General features: G+C 37.5%; 1 protein-coding gene across 2 annotated transcripts in view; it reads left to right on the top strand.

Annotated features, from left to right (window-relative positions):
- The window catches only part of epha4b (eph receptor A4b), a 127216-nt gene that overhangs the window by 68283 nt on the left and 38358 nt on the right, over positions 1–20575 (top strand). Inside the window, exons 5-9 of one of the 2 annotated variants that reach the window (XM_084119059.1) lie at positions 1594–1929; positions 3962–4074; positions 7701–7863; positions 11973–12081; positions 13477–13515. In XM_084119059.1, coding sequence (XP_083975185.1) covers positions 1594–1929; positions 3962–4074; positions 7701–7863; positions 11973–12081; positions 13477–13515 — 760 coding nt within the window. The remainder of the gene's footprint in view (positions 1–1593; positions 1930–3961; positions 4075–7700; positions 7864–11972; positions 12082–13476; positions 13516–20575) is intronic. The other variant, XM_084119060.1, reaches the window with a different exon arrangement.

The raw sequence follows: 20575 nt of genomic DNA, 5'->3' as shown, positions 1-20575 counted from the left end.
GGGAAACCAGTTTAAAAAACTCCATTATGCCCTTATGCTTACTAATGCTATACATTTAATCAAAAATGCTGTAAAAACTGTAATATTGTGAAATATTATTACAATTTAAGATGACTTTTGATTTTTAGCAGCCATTACTCTAGTTTTCAGTGTCACATGATCCTTCAGAAATCATTAATTTGGTGTTCAAGATACAATTCTTATTATCAATGTTGAAAACAGTTGCTGCTTAATATGTTTGTGGAAACTGGTTTACATTGTTTTAGGTTTCTTTGATTTAACAGAGAGCTCAAAAGAACAGCATGCATTTGAAACAGAAATCATTTAATCTTTTAATTATCTTTTTTGTTTTTTCACACAAAGGTGAACTTAATCAAACTTTTTTTAACCCTTAAAAAACACACTCTCTTTCATCTCAGTGACTGGGCTGAACTTTAGGTTGTGCACCCATATAGACTTCATCCACAGGTGACCGCAAACACACACACACACTGATCTGTGTCCCAGAGGAACCCTCCCTTTCCACCAGCTAGTAGATCTGGTGAAATGTCACCACCACAGACATTTTAACTCCTCCACCCTGATCCCTCGTTTCCTCTGCTTCATTTACTCTCTCTATCTGGAAACTCTCTTACAGACTCTTCAAACCCTTTGAGCAGTGAAAGCAACCTTCACTGTCTAGGAATAGAGTTGAGCGGGTTTGATTACTGAGGCTTTGCAAAAACAATTTGTGTCCTTGTGGAATATGTGCATTTGCGGATCTTCCCATCTTATTCTCTTTTCTTTTCATCTCGCACACTCATATGAGAACCTATTTCAAGCAGACACCCTGCTGAACGCAGTAGTGTTAAAAAACCTTTAGCTGTGCATAGTTGCAGGTTTAGCAGACTGTTAAAGAAAATAGAAATACCCCATGGCAGCACTATCCAGCCCCCTACAACCTGCTCAGACCCTCCTCTCAATATCATGCCCTCCTCCGATGGCCTTGGATGAATGCTATCCCCTAATGCACTGCAACAAGGCAATATGGGAAGCATTCAGCGTAAAAGCTCCAGCAAAACAGCACTAGAGAAGGTTTTTCTTAACATTTTTTGCTCCTTGTTGTCTCAGTTGGTGTGCTTGCTTTAGCGAGAGTACTGCACAGTATGGGTTTTCCTATTTCTTATTGGCAAAAATGTAAAGAAAAGTACATGAAGTTGCTCAAATGTAAGGGCTGTTTTATGAGAATTGCTTTCTAGATTTGGTATTGACATAAAATCATTATTTTTATGTTTTTAATTGTAAATAGAATAAAAATAATATTGAAATATATGTATGCACAAATGAAATGTTTACAATAATAGGGATTTATCTCAAGAAATTTTATGATGTTGATTGTAATTGAATTATATTTTATATTTGGATTTTTTTTTTTTTTTTAATGTAATAATATTTTAATAAAATAAATGCACAAATGGAATGTTTCTATGGAGAAATTGAATGATATTTATATTAACTGAACAATAATAGCTTTCAAATCAGAAAGACTTTGTCATCAACACCAGAACACCATAAAGTATAGGAAGTGGTTTATTTATTTATTTTCTCTCCCAGGGCCTCCATCTGCACCCGAGAACCCCATCTCCACCCTAAACGACACCTCTGTGACACTAGAGTGGAGTCCTCCGAGAGACAGCGGTGGGCGAGGAGACGTCACATACAGCGTCCACTGCAGAAAGTGTGCCGGTGACGGAAAGACATGCAGCCCCTGCAGCAACAACGTACATTTCATACCTAGACAGTTTGGTCTCTCGATCCCTAAAGTGTTGATCACGGATCTGCTGTCCAACACCAACTACACCTTCAGCATAGAGGCGGTGAACGGGGTGTCCGATCTGAGCCCGACCCCTAAACAACAAGTCACTGTCAACATCACCACCGGTCAGACAGGTAGATTGCGTCTCTGTTCCATGGTCATTTCTAAATGTTGCTTGGTATATATTTTTGTTGCGTTATTCTTGGTAGCCCCACCCACAGCGAAATCTGATTGGTTCAAAATCTAGCATCACATATGTTCTGATTGGCTGAAATTGTCACTTTGTGCAGCATTTTGCTTCCAATGAGGACTGATAAATTATTCAACGCTCAAACGTTGCGTTGTGTCGGACCTGGTTTGGATGCAATATCACACTTTGAATGCCAAACGCTCATTAGATTTCCGTAAACAAAACCCACTCCAAAATATGATTTGAAGGAATTTTTGTAGTCAACGTGTGTGAGTCTTCAAGAGAGGTAGACAAGGTCTCTTTTTTCTGTTTTTCCCTCTTTCTTAGCAAAATGTTATGCATCCCAAACCTTTATGCTGACAGTGAAGGTTATCTTTTTTTATTCAATGAGATGTCTCAAAACTCTCCAGTGTTTGACAGCCGAGCTGGTCTTTGTGATGCATCATATTGTTCCGTATTTTCCCTGCTCTGCTCAAAGTTCCAGAATTGAATTACAGCCAAAGTAACGGTTCAGTACAGCCAGAGGGTTGTTGTTCGACCAGATTCCCATCTCTTTCACACACACACAACCTTTGTGGAAGTTCATAAGTTCATAGGATTCTAAATGCTTTAAATAATGCATGTCATCGAATATGTTACCTGCAGTCAGGACTAAAATGCTAAAATGTGGTAAAGACACAACTGCCCTCAAAAACTCCCTGTCTCACACCCCTGACGGGCCGACAAGGGTCATCAGGACAGGCGTGTTCTCATTAAATGTGTTTGTGAATGTGTATATGGTGGCACTGGGCTTGTGTAAGGCTCGGCTGAGGTTTTAAATATGTATGAAGCTGGTCGGGCTGTAGAGGGAGGCTCTTGAGCAGAACAGGCACATGCTGAGAGAGAAGTGCTTAGTGTCAGAACAGGGTCAAAGATCCCAATGATTTATACATTCAGCCACGTCAAACCATGAACCAACCCTAATCTGAATATTGTATAGTTTAGAGCAATTTAGGAATGAATTTTGCTCATAAAAATTCACATTTAATGACACCCTCTTATGAATAAAACGTCCACAAAAAGGATTTTCTTGCATTCGCCTAAAGCAATGGAAGAAACTTTTTTAAATAACACAAGTTTTTATTTATTTATTTGTATTTCATTTAGTTTTATAATTTGCTACTTTCTAGTTCTTTAGAAAACTAAGTAGTTTCTATGTACCAGTGTTTAAAATAACTAAACTACAAAGAACCTCAAGCAAGTCAAGAACCCTATATAAAGAAGTAGAAATATCTGAAATAAATTATCATAAAAATGCAAATTTTACTTATAGTGTGTAGCTGTAAAATACAGTATATGTATTTATGTATGTGTGTGTATATATATATACAGTATATACTGTAAATCATTACTATTACGTCCATGGAAGGTCCCCATAAAACATTGAAACCAGTGTGTGTGTGTGTGTGTGTGGTGCATGTGTGCGTGTGTGTTTTGTATGTCTGGTGTAATTTTGAAGACTGTTCACAGATCTCAGAGCACAGAGGAGGTGAAGGACACCAGGAGAATTTACCTCCAACCATCTGACCAAATATCAGACCTTCTGTCTCTGCCCCCCCTTCCCATTCCCTTCCTCTGTCCGTCCTGCTGTAGTGAGATGAAGGGACAGGCGAGAGAGACAGAGAAGGTGTTAGACTGTGTTTCAGGAGTGTAATTACCTGCTGTCGTGTGGCTCCCCTTTGTCTCTCTTTAAACAAAGGTTTCACAGCACTTGTGTGTATGTGTGTAAAGCAATCTCGAGTGTGTAAGGGGATCGTGAGCTCTCAGTGGTTTGGTTTTGTAGCAATAGAAGTGTGACTGGAATAAAACCGTGCGGGTCAGAAACCTGCGAATGAGGTGGCCTTGAGTACTTGATGACAGACCATTTTACCATTTTTGTATGCACATCATCTCATTATGGCTCTTCTCTCTCTCCCTCTGTCTCACTCTGTTTGCAGTGAATGTGATCCTGAAAGAGAGAAAGAGTAAAGACAGTATCACACTGGCCTGGCAAGGACCCGACAGACCAAACGGAGTCATAGTGGAATATGAAGTCATCTATTATGAGAAGGTACATCTCATCTCCTCTTCCTCTTCTTCTTTTCTCCTCTTATATTTCCATCAGCTCTACTCTAACAAGCGGACTTCTCATCCTCATACACAGATTACAAACATGCTTCTTTGACCTCCATTAAAAGCTGCAACGATTGCAGTTGTCCAGGCAGCTCTGGCATGTGTAATTGAGGGCTGAAGCATCATCGTGCCTTTGGGAATGAAAGCAATCAGTAGACCCTGTACGCCACAGCTGACTGCTCACACATACACATAGCTCTTTAATTATAACGGGAGAATGAAACCAGGGCTGATGTCATCACCGGCATCACCGATCAGAGAGAATGGCTTCACAGAAACACACCTGTATACTCACCCCCGGTTTCACAGACAAGGATTAAGCCTAGTCCCAGACTAAAATGCAACTGAAAGCAACTTGCACTGGCATATCTTAACATATTTATGTATTTATTTTATATTAGTTTATATTACATTATATTTCTCCAATCTGAGAGAATATCTTTACTGTAACACACCTGCATACACAGATACACACACATCCAGACTAAAGGAGAACATGCATGGTGTTAATAAGTAATGAAATCAAGGCTTTGAGGGATAGTGCATCCAATAATCAATTCCATTTTTGTTTTATGCAAATGTTTTATTTATTTCAAAAAATTTATGTAAATATTTTATGTAATACATTAAATAAAATATGACATAAAATTAAATGTTTTTTACACATAATTTTCATTCTCATCAAGTTAAATATATCATCTCTTCTAACCATTCAAAGCGTACTGTCTGTTGACGGTTGAAGGTTTTTTTTACATCAAACCTGCACAGATGCTATCGTTTGACCCAGTCTAGTCTGGCACACATGCTGGTTGCTGTATGATTATGGGATGTCAGCTCAGACTGAATGCCAGGATGGGTGTCTGGCATTGGAGATCGTGTGGTTCATGCTGTGTTTGTTGGAACTGGAATGGTCCCACGCTCTCACACACAAACCTGCTCTGCCCATGTTCATTCTGGGCGTGGTGGACAGGGACCAAGTCTTTCCCAGAACCCATTTGGTTACGGGATGCTCTTTAATATTTGGAAAAGATTTATTTGTTTTGAAAGGGTGTTTTGGCTGAAACGCTGATCTGATTTAGTAACTGGTAGCTGATTTCTTTGAGGAATATCATTGGTCTTTTGATCATTCTATGTTTAGATTATCAATTTATAAGATCATATTGCAAGATATTTTTAGATTTCTTTAGACTTGAATAGCTTGAATGCAAGTAGCTTAAAGGTCCCATTACATGGATTATTTTATTATTTTAGAATGTTTCCTGGGGTGCCCTTATAATGTTAGTATGTTTTTAGATCAAAAGTTGTTATAATTTAGAAATAAAAGGCATATTTCCTAGCCTGATTTTAGCCTCTGATTTGAACACTCTGTTTGAAGGGGCGTGTCTGCTGTGAGACTTCAGTGTAAACGCCCACTGCTGTGATTGGCTGACATGCTTGCATATGAAATATCTAGCGTTACATGTGGAACTCTCTCGAAAACTTTTACTATTACAGCTATTATACGTTTTTACTATTACAGCTATCGAGATTAACAAATCGTGAGAAGTTTTTAAAGCATTTAGATCTATTCCCATCACATACTGTAAAAGGTTGCAGTGATGAGCATTGAGCAGATGACAGTCTGTTGATCGCATGAATGAAGATCTTATCATTGCAACGCAGTTTCTGCACTCTCACTAATGATTTCACCACTGCAAACATGAGGTAAGTACAGTAAGAGCTTCGTTGTGCAGTGTAACAGCGTCATTGATTTCATAACAAGTTTTGGCAAGTGTCCAGATAAACTTGCGCTGTGTGATTGACAGCTTGGGCGATTGGAAAGGGATTGTTCTTTGATCGCTTTCTGTATATTAATCACAGTTTAAGTAAGATTATTTTCATCCTACTAAGAGAAACGACGTGAAGTTGATCGTTTAGTCACTGGATTGATTTACTGATGCATAAACAATATTGAACGACTTTGAGAGAAAGATTATCTGTCTGAACTTGAACAATTACACATCAGAAATTCACAAAACCCACTGGTTCTTCAGAGGCTCGGATGAAGGAACTAAAAAAATACTTTTGTGTTAATTTGTACATCCAAACACTGAGCAACTGCCATGCTTCGCTCGTTTGCAAGCCATGATGTCTCTCGAGGAAAAAAGAATATCGCGCTCACGCAGCTCATTTTCTCATGGGCGGGCCAAATTCTTTTTGCGAGCAAAGAAGAGAAAGGGGAGGTAACCTTTCCCCTTATGACGACATAACGGGAAGATTTCTAGATTCGCCCGTCTGAGCTTTCATTTTCTCAAAAATACCCAGGGCTTGGTTTACACCCATCAAAACGTCTAGCCCCTGGGGGACCATAGGCAGGCTAGGGAAACTCATATTAAGGTTAAAAAACCTCATAAAGTGAAATTTTCATGCAATGGGACCTTTAAGATAAAAGTGTCAGACAATGCATAGAGTAAATGTAAATGAAATGACTATCCAGACTGCTGACTGTAAGACAAAGTCAGGCCAACTATAGCCATTTTTGTGTACAATATGCAGAATAGAATAAGTGAATCTACCATGTAAAATGTTAGCTGGCAGGTAATTACTATAAAATTAATAAACACACTGTATCCATAGACTCACATTCACACACCACTGCAGATGTCTGACTCATGTAACTATAATCACACCAATAATCATGTCAAACAGGGTAAATGAAAGCCCTGGCCTCGACAGTTAGCACCCCAGCATCTGCCTCCCTAAAATGACTCAAAATATGACGCCTGCTGGCTACAGTGTTAACATGCTGCTGAAATAATATCCTTCATTAATCCTCTTATGCACTTTTCTACTGCTCAGACTCGAAATTCAACACTGTCACCCTGCCGTTTACTTTAAAAAGCTTTAACAAGTATATTTCAGATTGAATTGTTCACATTGTTAGCATAGCACCACAGTAATATTTAACAGAAGGCTTGTTGAAACTTTTAAAATTTCATCTTGATAATTCAATGTATGCTGAAAGAAATTGCTGATGAAGTGTGATGTTAGTCAAGATTAAACTAGTTAAACATTTGGGGTCAGTAAGATTTCCTTTGTTCTGCAACGATGTATTACATTGTTACAAAAAGTGTATTTCAACAAAAAATAATAATTAGCTGGTTTCAACATTGATACTAATACCAAATCACCATTTTAGAATGATTTCTGAAGGATCATGTGACACTGAAAAATTCAGCTTTGCCAACACCAAAATAAATTACATTTTAAAATATTAAAATAGAAAACCGTTATTTTAAATTGTAATAATATTTCACAACATATTTTACAATATCAACTGTATTTTTGATCATATAAATGCAGCCTTGGTGAGCATATTAACATTTTGTTTCAAAAACATTTATACTGACCCCAAACTTTTGAACGCTAGTTTTAGTAACATTTTACAAATTACCATTAAATTCCGACAGGAACAGTATGCGAGTCTAAATGTACCATAGTTTTCTGTTATCTATCTATAAATCCAACCAAAACAATTTTACTGTGAGTGAATTGTTTGAACATTGTTGTTCTTTTCTGTTCCAGAACCAAAGAGACCAGAACTACACGGTTCTGAAAACCAAAGCCCACATGATGACAGTGGAGGGCCTGAAGCCCGGCACCACCTATGTGTTCAGAGTGAGGGCGCGCACTGACGGAGGCTACGGCAGCTACGGTGGAGAGATAGAGCTGGAGACCAGTCATGAGGGTGATGCTTTTATCCTTCTCTTAAAGGGACACCAGGCAATGTTTTCGTGTTAATTAATCATCTTCGTAAGTCGGTATATGGTTAAATGACTCATTACAGGGCGAATGAAGACTCTATCGCCCACTCCTACTGCCTGTAGGAAGAATATCCCGCTTGCAAGTTCGGTGTATCCTACCCGCGTCCTACCCGCGTCCTTCAGTCTCACAAAGTCTCAGACATCGCGAGAAGCAGGATCAGTTTACGGCAAGCATCCCCAGCACAGAGGCAGGCTAACAAAACCCGGTTAGCGATCGTTGCAAACGTGTGTATAATGGCAGAGCCGGGGAAATTCACTAAGTCAACGCGTCTGATAATAGGCAATAAACATGTTGCACATATCATGATCGAGCTAGAAAAAACGTTCTGATGTTTTCTTAGACAAGCAAAGGTAAACCCTCATTCTACCAGATGAACTTATAGACCTTGCTAATATAACTTTAGACAAATATTAGCCTCCGATATATATTTTTTTTTTGCTCATGCCCACTCTCCCAAAAAAACAAAACACGAAAGCAGTAATTCGCTGTAAATCGTTCGTTCCCGGTAAAAATACTAGTATGCATGACAACACAATAAAAAAAATATTGAAAAAGCATCAGTTGGAAAGAAAATATTACTTTACTTACCTCGGTAGACATAACTGGTTTTGAAATAGCCGGTTCCTCGTGGCGAGGGGGGAGGGACAACAGTTTGTTTTTACGACAGCGTGTTTGAAAGCATTTACTACCAGACACTAGGGGGAGCTAGGGGGAGCTTCGTAGAGAAAAAACAGTCCCTTTAACAGTTTCCTTTTTTGGGACTTTTTCCCTTTCTTTGATCCACTCTATTGATGGTTCATAAGTGGCATACCGCAAATCTTTGGGGAACCCACCGCAAACCAGCACTAATAGCATAATAGTGATGTTATGCTGGGAAATTTTACCTCTTTTTATAATTTTATCTTGATTAAGCCTTTGTGTCTATGCAATAGTTTTAGTTATTTTTCCAGACATTGACAGCATTAAAAAGTTTGTGTACACATACCATTTATACAGCTGCTTCTTTCTACAGTTATTCTGTATTCAAAACAGAAAATTTGGGATCGGTATGATTTTATAAAAATAAATAAATAAAAAAATTATTATTTGATGTAAAATAGAGCAAAACCGAAATACTGTGAAATATTAAAATGTAAAATAACTGATTTTTATTTCAATATATGTATTTTTTTCCTGTGTTGAACAAATCTGAAATTTCAACAGCCATTATTCCAGTTTTCAGTGTCACATGATCCTTCAGAAATTATTCTAATATGCTGATTTGGTGCTCAAAAAGTCAAGTCAAGTCACATTTATTTTTATTTTGCTTTATACAATACAGATTGTTTCAAAGCAGCTTTACAGTGATAACTGGAAAGTGACTAACTGCTACTTGGGCGGAGTGATTTGCTCGCAGCACCTGAGAAGTCCCGTGGTGAGGAGCAGAGAGTTTGCTCAGAGTTGGAGTAAATCACTCCGCAGAAGTAGCAGTGCTTCGCCTTCTGAGAATATAGTTCCCAGTTTGTATACGGTTAGAAGATGGGTGTGTCTCATGTGACCTTGTTATTTGCACACGCTGTGACTATACAAATCACAACATGTAAATAGGAACATGTTGGCATTATTTTGTCACTTACTGGGAGCTGTGTGCTAGCTGGAGCTGTTTACCTCCAGTCTTTGTGCTAAGCTAGGCTAGCGGTGGGTGCGTCAGACAGAGTTACGGCATGCACGGAGATGAAAAGGGTATGTATGGACTTATCTAACTCTGGGGGATAAGGTGAATAAGCTAAAGTCCCGAAAAGTCTGCGTATTCCTTTAAGTATTAAATGAATTCATTTAATCTATAAAGCAGTTCTGCAAAAAACTAAAATAAAAAATGTCATTGTCCAGCTCAGTTCAGTTCTCACACAACAGCGTTAGTACAGTCAGATCAATAATATTGTTAAATACTAAGTGTTCCCAACTAAGAAAGTCAGAGGTGACAACCCCGCACCACTCATAACGGCATCCCGCACCCATACGTACACTATGTGACTTATTTACCAAACCTCCTGCTTATGCTCCCTGGGAGGTAAGCATGTGCGTGTCGCCGTGTCTTATGAGGACAAACGAAGCTGTGTTCAGCTGACCTGTGTTCCTTTGATGGAGATCAAAGAATGGTGGCACATTTTAAAAAGCTTTGGGGCATACGGTAAACACAGAGACTTTGTGGTATATGCGCCTAATTTAAAGCATGTTACGGCCCAGCGAGCGTCTCTGGAAGCATATCACAGAGCTCAGCAGACCTGATCTGCCAAGCTGAAAGTTAACCGAGTCCAGTGTAGTAATTGCTCTTTTAATTATATAAGAAATGCTTAAGCCTTCGGCTCACACTGACATTCATAAACCGCTTACACCATGTGCATTAGTTCATACGATACACATCAGAGCAGAACATACATTACTGTAAACAGCATATGCATTTTGTCTGAAATATTCCCCTAAAACCCCTTTATGGAACTCATTGGTAGTTTTACATTTTTAATTAAATTATGTCTTTTATTTTAAACTTATCTTTTTAATTCATTTTTTAATTTATGTATTGATTTTAAATTAAATCAGTTTAATTTATTGATTTATTGATTTTTAATTTAGGGCTGCTGAATTTAAAAAGGCTAAATTAATCTGGATTTCACTGCGTTATTGATATCTGGTCGCATTTTCATGTTTAATGCAGTCTGGTTGTAAAGGTTTACAGTTTTTCCAGGGGTTTTTTTTTTTTCCAAAAAAACAAAAAATTAATTTGTGGCCATTTTTTGGAGTTTTGTTTTGTGACCTTTTTTTTTAATTTACCAGTACAAATTAGTCAACAGAATTATTTTAATTTACTTTCAATTTTTTTTAGTTATTATATTTATTGTTTGTTTGTTTATTTATTTATTTATTTATTTTATTTCAGTTAACAGAATTGTTCCCATATACTTTTTTATTTATTTATTTATTGCTAACTATAAAATCACTGCAATTTATTTAGCGCACCTGCTGTGACATACTTGAGCTTGAATCCTGCTTTCCTATTTTCCTAATCCTGTTCCTTCTGTTCTCCACGTCCTTTCCTTTCAGTTCTCCATGTCCTTTCCTGTCATGTCTCTCACTGTCCCTGTCAAAAAATAAATTAAAAAAAACTTGGTACAATCATATAGCTGTGAGAAATTCATATTTAGCATATTGCTTAGCTGATCGGTGCATCTGTTCCTGTCTCAGTGAGTTGTGATCTCTTTCTGTACGTGGTGCATAACTGAGATTGTTGAATGAAGTTGAGTGGAATTCTAAATCAATTCCTGTTGCTGGAGATATTCATTTTCCTGAAAGAGGCGGTTACTCATGCGTTGCCGGGCTTGATAAATGATGTATTTGTTTTGAGTAATGAGTCGATTGCAGCAGCATAAAATCTATATGCTTGCCGTGAAACTTTCAAACCGAGCCTGTTATTCCCTCTGTTAACATACCTATTTGGATGGCATGCGTAAATTAGAAAATTGACTCCTGTCTTCGCCCACATATTTAGTGGCCAGATGCAGCTGTTTTTATTTTATTTTTATTTATTTTTGAGGGAACAAAAGCAAAGTTTGACATTGAAGCTAAATATTTAACCTTCTTTGGGGTCTAAGACACCACATACTTGATGATGATATGTTCAAAGGTTGAAATTTGTTACATTACTTGTTTGTTATAAAATATGAATAAACACAATGATTTTTTATTTATTTTTTACAACCAATGTCACTATATTGCAAAAAATCTACTTTTTGAAATAAACAAGCCTAGTTAAAACAGAAATATATAAACCTGTGGTATAAACAGCAGGTTAAAATTACAGTATTGTAATTTTACTACTATTATTATTATTATTGTCGTCTTTTTTGTCCTTACCTTATCACATGCCTGAATATCTTTCTTGTGGGTTTTGATTAGGTCATAGGAACTCATTGAGCTTTCTGAGGCTGAACTCAGCAGAACATGAGGTTTAACACTGACACAAATGTGTCTCTTCTTCTCTTTCTCCCTATTCAGATATGCTGGCCATTGGGGACCCTAACCAGTCCACAATCCTTGCGGTGTCCATAGCTGGTGGCATTGTGCTCCTTATCTTCCTGGTGGCGTGTTTTGTAGTGAGCGGACGGTAAGAAAGAACTTCCTTTTAACGTCATCTGACCTTTGCTTCAGTCATTCTGTCCTTCTGAACCGCCTTGGAAGAAGTAGTACCGGTCCCGAGGGCTGATATTACTGAGCAAAATAAAATGCTTCTGTTCGTTAGATCTGAGAGCTGCTGTCAAATGGCGATTTTACAAGAAATTGAACCTTGAATTAGAAAATGAAGTGTGGATTCTTCCATGGCAAAGCTTTTAAAAGAGCTTGAACAGCCCATACAGACATTCAGTGAGGTGTGTCTTATAGGCTCCTAAAAACCAAGAAAAAAGCGTTTGAAATTGAAGTCTGAGGAGACATTTTGCACAGCATCTCTGGTATTCAAACAATAGCTGAAGCAGAAAAGACAGTGCAGTCAGTCGGATTAGACGTACTGAGCCTATAAATTAAAGCTGATAATAAATATACTCTGACTGAATTAAATAGCGGTTTCTTTCTCGAACAAAGCTCGCCCGAAGTCTCTAAAAACATTAGTATTGATCTGAGGTGATTGCCTATCACGCTGAGTGCCCTATTCAGTATTGACTAGAAAAGACCCATGTTTGCCTGCTGAGAGCATGTAGAAATGCACATAATAGATTTATGCGCAACAAATAATTAATCTCAAACCACTCAACTATAAACCAAAACAATAAATATGTAAGACTGGAATATGCGAGTCCTTATCGTAGGGCAGAGGAAGAGGAGCGGTTCTCGCCAGGTTTTACCCACAGGCCAGTGCAGCTTCATGCATCATGCATTAGAGCTCTCTCATGCCTCTGTTCTGAGTGAAAGCTGGAAAAACAGAATGTGTTGAAGGTGTCGTTTGGTACTCCTCAGATAAAGAAACAACAAGTTAAGTGTTTAAGATTGTGAACTCCAAGAAGACACATGAAAGACATACTGTAGAAGAGGAAGACCAAGGTGATGGTAGACAGAAAAGGAGAAGGATGGTCAATTAGTGAACAAAACAAAAAGTTGTTGCCTTAAGTGTGCTGTTGGACTCTTTCAGACACGTTGCGTCTCTAAATTCCTCTCCTTTGAAGCACTGTACAATACATTTCAGGACAATTACTGTCAGATTTTAAATTGTCTGCTTTGAGCAATGTTCCTGTCAATGCTTATCCGTAGGCCTTGATAGTTTTGTTCAATGTGTCAATCCTAATTTGTCAAGGTAAAAATAGCTCAACTTGAGTGGTAGACATGACCACAAGCCAGCCTAACTAAACTGATCTTACATAATACAAATTAGTGAACGAGTCATTTAAACATATTGTAGTAATATGTTAAAAAAGCTAGACACTCTGCTGTAGCGTATTGCAGATACAGTCTTTCCCACAAATTTGAGGCCCCCCAATTTTTTTTCTTTCTTTCTTATTTCACTGTGCAGGTTTGCCAGGAGATTATTCCTTGACACCAGGCCTCAGGCGTAAGTCTCCACTCTAACACAACTGTCTGACATACTATAGAAAGATTATGCAAACGGTACTGTTCTTTAGAGAGAAGTCTGAGAGGTCTCAGTAACCCCTTCCGGCCAGCTATATGTCATTGAGGAGAACCATTGGCTTACTTTCAAATGCTGAGAATAGTTTCATTTCATGCAGCTCAGGATTTCAAGGCGAGATTTCTAACAGCATAATCACCTTTCCACACCTCGTTTAGTCTATGCAAATCCCACTTGACCTGTTGAGACCATTTTGTTTCCTCTTACCATTTGGTCTTTAGCTGCCAAGTACATCCATTTTTTTGCAACAATCACATTGCAAAGAAAGAAAGAACGAGCAAACGAGTGAGTGAACGAATGCATGAACGAGCAAACAAGTGAACAAAAGGAATGAGCAAACTAATGAACAAACATTAACAAATGAACAAACAAACAAACACTAGCAGAGTGGTTGATTAGACCTTCAGTTTTCAGCTGTACTTTTTCTATCTCTAGTCCCCAATTCTCTCCCTTCCTCTTTCTCCTTTTCGGTCAGTAAGAACATGAGCAGTATTTCCTTAGGCTACCGTGCCATTAGCACATTTTTGCGCTGTTGATGATTTCACCTGGCTCACAGAGATAATGCATAATTTAGAGATTTTAACATCAGCATTGCTTGCTCCACCGCTATAATTCTTGCACATTAGTTGCAGCCTACCACAAAGACTGAGGCTGGGATTTATGCTTTATTATAATCATTTGAAATACAGCTAATTAGCATCATTCGCCGCCTTGAATGAAAACAGGCAAGCATGATTAGCATACCATAAAAATGCATGTTTCTAATCGGCCATACAGCCAAATTCTCAATATAAAATCCGTGCGCTAGTTAATAGAAATAAAGTTTTAGTTGGAGCTATTAGCATACAAAATATTATCTCTGTTCTCTTGATTCTCTTTACTTTTAACGCAAAGAAAATAGCCACTGACATCAAAATAAGCAAATAAATAAATAATGCTATTTTAATTTGCTTGTTCAGTGCACTTGCATTGGCCGTAAGAATACAGAATATTTGTGGTTTTATATATGGACAAAAGGAAAAACTGGCATGTGCTACAGCAGGCAGATGGTGTTCAGTCATCAAATTCGTACAATTTGCTTTGTTTTTTTAAACTCTGTTTCCCTAAAAAGCAATTAAAACACAGCAGGTGGGTGCTAACGGCTGGGAAACTCCTTCAAATTTAGCTCTTGGACTTATCGAACATCACTGCTGCTCTCATCATTGCCAGACAATTATTTTTGTTTTATGAGAAAGTTGGAAAATCTATTTTACTCCCACGTCTAACTCACTCTATCCTTTAGGATTATCTCTTTTAAGCCGTATCCTCAGTGGAGCGCCTAATTATTTGGCGTGCACGCCATACGTGCCAATATTTGTCTTTTTAATTACATTTTTAATATTTCTGCTGCACTCGAATCAAGCAAGCATAGTATTTTTGAATAAATATCAATAGCAGCTGTATTTTTTAATACTGAATAAATGAATTATCTGAAAGGTTCTATTATGCTTCTTGAAGGTGAACTCAGTGATTTTTTTCCCCCCTCATTTAAATAGTTAAGAATTTTTAAGAAATGTTTGAAATCGTATAATGAATGTTAGTGGCCTTCAAGAACTGCTTCTGTATGGAGCAGGTTGCCTAATTGGGGTGCTATGTTAAGATTGCATGACCATCTGAATGTTGTTTAACACTCATTTTATTTCAGTAGATCCTGCTTTATAGATACTTTTGGAATAAATGAATAGTGATTTACCTGAAATAAAGCATTGCTACAATGGCATCAGTAACTGTAAAAATTTGAAAAGCTTTGCATGATGCTGCTAAAAACTACATTTGCACTTCCAGTTAAATGTGCATGTTCTTTCTAGAGAAAACAAATTGGGATTTTAATTTCTAAAGCTGCAATATTGAGCATCTTGATTTTCCCATTCATTTTTATACAAATAGTTTCCCCACTCCTCTTTATAATATCTCTGGTGCAACTTTAACTCTTTCCCCGCCATTGACAGACATTTCCATCATTTATGAGATAACACTTCCACGCCACTGAAGGAATTTTCCAGCTTTCCGTGTTTTCACTGTTATACAATAGGGCCGCTATTACATCTTCTGAAAGAGTCTCCTGATCAAAAAGACAGGCGGCGAAGAATAAGCGAAAACAAGAGATAGCATGTGTAAGCAGATGCATTATGTAAAAGCATGTGATCATCAACATTAAAAAGCATATAAATCAAAACTGTCTAATGTTACTGAATGAAATGTTGACCGAGGACGAGCAATAGGACTGTGAAGCTTTGGGGTGTTGATGGATGTTTTGATCATCACTCTGAATTCTATCCTGATGTAGTTTTTGACAAAAGCACAATTTTCTCAGCTTTTTGCTCAAAATGTTACTTTTTTAATGAAACTTACCCACATTTAAGTGTTGATAAAAAAAAAAAAATAATGCATGAAGCTAGAATAATTTTTTGTTGTTGTTGTTGTTGTTTAAAAGCAGAGGGTCTGTTCTTTCTTTTGATATATTGCCTGTTCAGATATTCATACAACAAAATTTTCCGGGGGCCATGAAAGTTTTGTGAAAATGATCAAAAACGCTGGCAGGGAAAGAGTTAAGTGTATAATGTGTTTAAAACCCTCTACCTCTTTTGTCATATACAGTCTGCTTCTCATCATGTCAGGGTGAATTTGAGATTCTACAAAAGATCTTTCACTTAAATCCTTGATGATGCAAGTATGTCACAGATGAATTTGTCTGTGTAATAAAAGATGAAGTGCACAGGAAGATTTTCAAGCCGATCTAATCGGAGAGAAAAAGAAGCTCTTTGTCAATGAGATGTTATCTTCGAAGCATCTGCTACAAGCCCTGGGTTATTCTTAAAACTCCACGATGACAGGAAAATGTGCATACACTCAGCCACTTTCATGTGAGTAGAACGTTTCTCCCAAGATCCTAAAGCTGAGAGCACTTCATGCACTCAAACATGTTTTCCATAATTTTCTTCCTCCTATTATCTGCCATGTTCATAATGGACTTTTGCATAAAATGTTCGGTTTTACCTCTAGTGTGCTCGTATTTGGTAGCATCGAAGTGACATCTTTGATTGGCTAAATGGCACCAATTTAATAAAAGTTTGGCTCTTTGATTTTCTACCCTGGTATAGATGCATCTGTGCCGCTAACAGACACACCAAAGCGCCTCTCCAACGCTGCAATTGTAGCACAACAGACATAATGACGTTTTAGAGCCAAAACTGCATATAAAATGAAGCTCCATTTTAAAAGCTGGAATGGTGAACACCAAGTATATTGCAAGCGGGGCCTTCTCGATGCATTCTAATTTATACACACACGTGCAAACACATACACGCACATACTTCTCACGTTTTTCCAGAGGTGTAATGGTTCTCCCATCCTCTTAATGTGATGGACTAGCCTCTCACCGCAATACTCGCTGTGTGTAAAAGCGCTCTTTGGCAGCAACGTCGGTCCTATAATTGTTTCTATAGGATGGACTGCACTATAGCTCAGTTCATTTTGAGCGGTGCGATTTGAGGAGTGACTGAAATATTGCGCAGTCAGCATAAAGGAGAAGTAAACACTGAGGTAATGAAAGCAAAGCAAGCTCCCTCCTGTCTAGCACAATTATACTGGAAGGAAATCTTAACGCTTTTGTTGGAAAGAGGTGACAGGCCTGCTTGTGTGGCTGGAGCTTTAATTCTTTGAGGAAAAGAGTGTAAATTTCCAAGTATTATAGTACTTTCTGCAAAAAGCTTTGCTGAGACCTACAAAAAGTTTTAGCATTCGAAGGTTATAACATTAGAAATATGATTGGTTATGATTGGTTTTCAGAGACAGTAATAATAATAATAATAATAATAGTTTGTTACTAGTAGTAGTAGTATTTTTTATTATTATACAATTTTATTTAGTGCTTTTTTTAAGGTTTAGTTTAGAACATTAGACATTTATTATTATTATTATTATATTATTATTATTATTGTTTGTGTTTTTAACAAATTTTTTTTTTAAAGAAAGTCAGGGCATGTGCAACATTAGAAATACACTTCTACTACTACTACTATAATATAATAATAATATTTTTAATAATTAAATAATAACATTTAAATAATAACTTTAAAAAAAAATAAGATTGCTTAAGCTTTCACGATTTTTATCCGCAGTATTTATCATTTTTAATTAAAAGTCAACCAAAATGAACTTCTTGTCACGTTTAGCCTCATTTACACTGTTGTTTTTTCACAAAAAACAAAGGCATGCACTTTATGCCATTTCATTTTCTTTTAGCCGATTAGCAAATGAGAGTTTTATTACGTTCACGGCCCCTGCATAGATTAGGGCGACACTAGTAATCATGTCAGAGGTCAGACTCCTTAATTAATTGGATTCTGACTGCCGTACTGAATCAAACTAATAAAAAGCGGTTCTCAAAAACAGGATCATTATCACCGTAATTTTCTCTCCTGCATTCTCAATTACCGTAATGAATCGCTAACAAATGAGATGTTGCTCCACACCTATCAGAAACACATCCTGGAATTTAGCACATATCTCCATTTAATCTCTTCACTTCACTAATAATGACTTTGGCTGGAGTAAATCTTTTTTTAAAACAGCAAGCATAGGCCTTGGATGTCTGCCAGGTCTCCTCCAGCAGAGAAAGGAGCCAAGAGCAAGTATAGCTTAAAGAAAATGAAGGATCAAGAGACAAGGGACGGGCGTTTTGTTTCGCATTCATTCGGGCTATCTGTTATTACGTGATAATGTAATGACCGCACGATGCAGCGTCGACGGCCCCCGTGAGCTGGAGCCGTGGGTGTCTCCGATTGCCATTAATCTGAAAAGCCACTCTGCGTGATGAAAGCATTAGGGAGGCATTTCTCAGTCCGTCTCCATCTTATTAGCACTGTGGCAAACACACCGAATGATTAGAAACCGTCTGATCTTTGAAAAAAGCCTGTCGTTTATGCTAATCAGGCCTTCTGATGGACACTGCAGGCCAAAACGTTCCCTCACCAAAAATATGGAGCATTGCAGAGCCTCTCTGTGCATCTCTTTCAACTTTGTCAATTTTTTTAGACTAATTTTGTACAGACGTTGAATAGCGTATTGTAACTTCTCTTTTGTTCTGCATTGCATACGGCATAGATGTTCTAAAGCCCAGAAACAAATCCGATCCCTGTTTCTCTCCCTTTCTCTTTATTGGCGTGACAGTAGTGAACAAAGGATTCAGAACAAAGTGCTGTCATTTGCTGAATTTCCTCATTACCGAATGTTGACGAGATCATTCACATAATTTTCTTTTTTCGTCAGTAATAGAGACCCCTGAAAGTCATTTACTTTTATTCTAGCTTCAAACACGGCCACTGCCGACTAATTTGAAATATACCAAAAGTGTTTTGGACTGCGTCGGATGTTAACAAACGTATAAACGCAACTTATTATCTAGCGATCTTCAAAATAAAATTTCTTCAGTGTACAAATCTTCTTTTAAAGCATAATTTTTCACTGTACATTTGAGTTATATGGGCTGTATCGATCTTTAGAGATGGAAAAAAACAAGGTTATTGATGTGAAATTGTACTTTCTTTAAATCAGCATATTCACATCATTTACTTTCCCACATGTCGTTCCAAACCTCTATGACTTTTTTTTTTCTGTGTAACACAAAAGAAGAGTTTTTTCTTTTATTTTTTATCCATGGAAGTCAGTGGGTTCCAAAGCAACACAGGACCCTCTGACTTCCATTGTTTGGGAAAAATCAAGTGTAACGCAGTTCGTTGTTGTGGGAAGAAGGAGGTGGGAACTGGCGAAAATTCACAACTTTAATAATAAAATAAACAAATACAAAACGAAAGTAAAAGACAGCAGCCCCTCACGGACGAGTGCTGTCACATATAATAAAACAAACAAAACACAAGTCCAGGCCTGTCCTCTCTCGATCTCCACTGTCGTCACTCCTCCTTTTATGCTTCCGCTCATCATTAATCACGCCACTCGTCCTGCTCGCCACATCAAGCATTCTTGAAAAATGAAATATTCGTCAAAGTATATTTTGTGTTTTGGAAGCAAGTCACCTCTTTAAGCAACACAGAAATCAGCAACACTGATTTAAAGAACATATAATATCCCATCAAGTACGTTTTGAATCTCTTAAGGGCTATATAGCACATGTAACTTAAAGGAACACTCCACCGTTTTTTGAAATAGGGCTTATTCACCTTCTTTCCTACATTTAGATAGCTGGGCAAATGCATTTTTGTCTCAGTGCATGCATTGTTTTAGTTTGACAGGGTCGGCGCTAGCTTAGCTTAGCATAATGAATGGAATCCTTTGTTGCCAGCTAGCATGTCCTGAGTAAAAGTAATATAAAAAAATAAAAAAAAACACCTAATTACTTCTTGTGGCCTGCGTATTCACAACGAGTACAAATAGCGATGCAGATTAACACTAGGCGATTTCCTAGGCAGATATTGACTTATATATTAAGGACTATATTAGGGGGAAGCACAGGCAAAGCACTGCTACTTGGGCGAGATATCTCTGCGCCCAAGTAGCAGTGCTTCGCCTGTGCTTCCCCCTAATATAGTCCCAAGTCAATATCTGCATAGGAAATCACCTAGTGTTAATCTGCATCGCTATTTGTACTCGTTGTGAATACGCAGGCCACAAGAAGTAATTAGGTGGGTTTTTTTTTTTTTTATATCACTTTTACTCAGGCCATGCTAGCTGGCAACAAAGGATTCCATTCATTATGCTAAGCTAAGCTAGAGCCGACCCTATCAAACTAAAACAATGCATGCACTGAGACAAAAATGCATTTGCCCACCTATCTAAATGTAGGAAAGAAGGTGAATAAGCCCTATTTCAAAAAACGGTGTTCCTTTAATACAGTGAAAAAATATGCTTTAGAAGAAGAGTTAAACATAAGGTGCTGCAAAGAACCATTGAAGAATCTTTATTTTGAAGTAGTGTTTATACATTGTTA

This window comes from Abramis brama, assembly GCF_963993115.1.
Source record: "Abramis brama genome assembly, chromosome: 7".
In the NCBI taxonomy this organism is placed as follows: Eukaryota; Metazoa; Chordata; class Actinopteri; order Cypriniformes; family Leuciscidae; genus Abramis; species Abramis brama.
The sequence above is the reverse complement of the archived record's forward strand: the minus strand, read 5'-3'. Positions and strand labels throughout refer to the sequence as shown.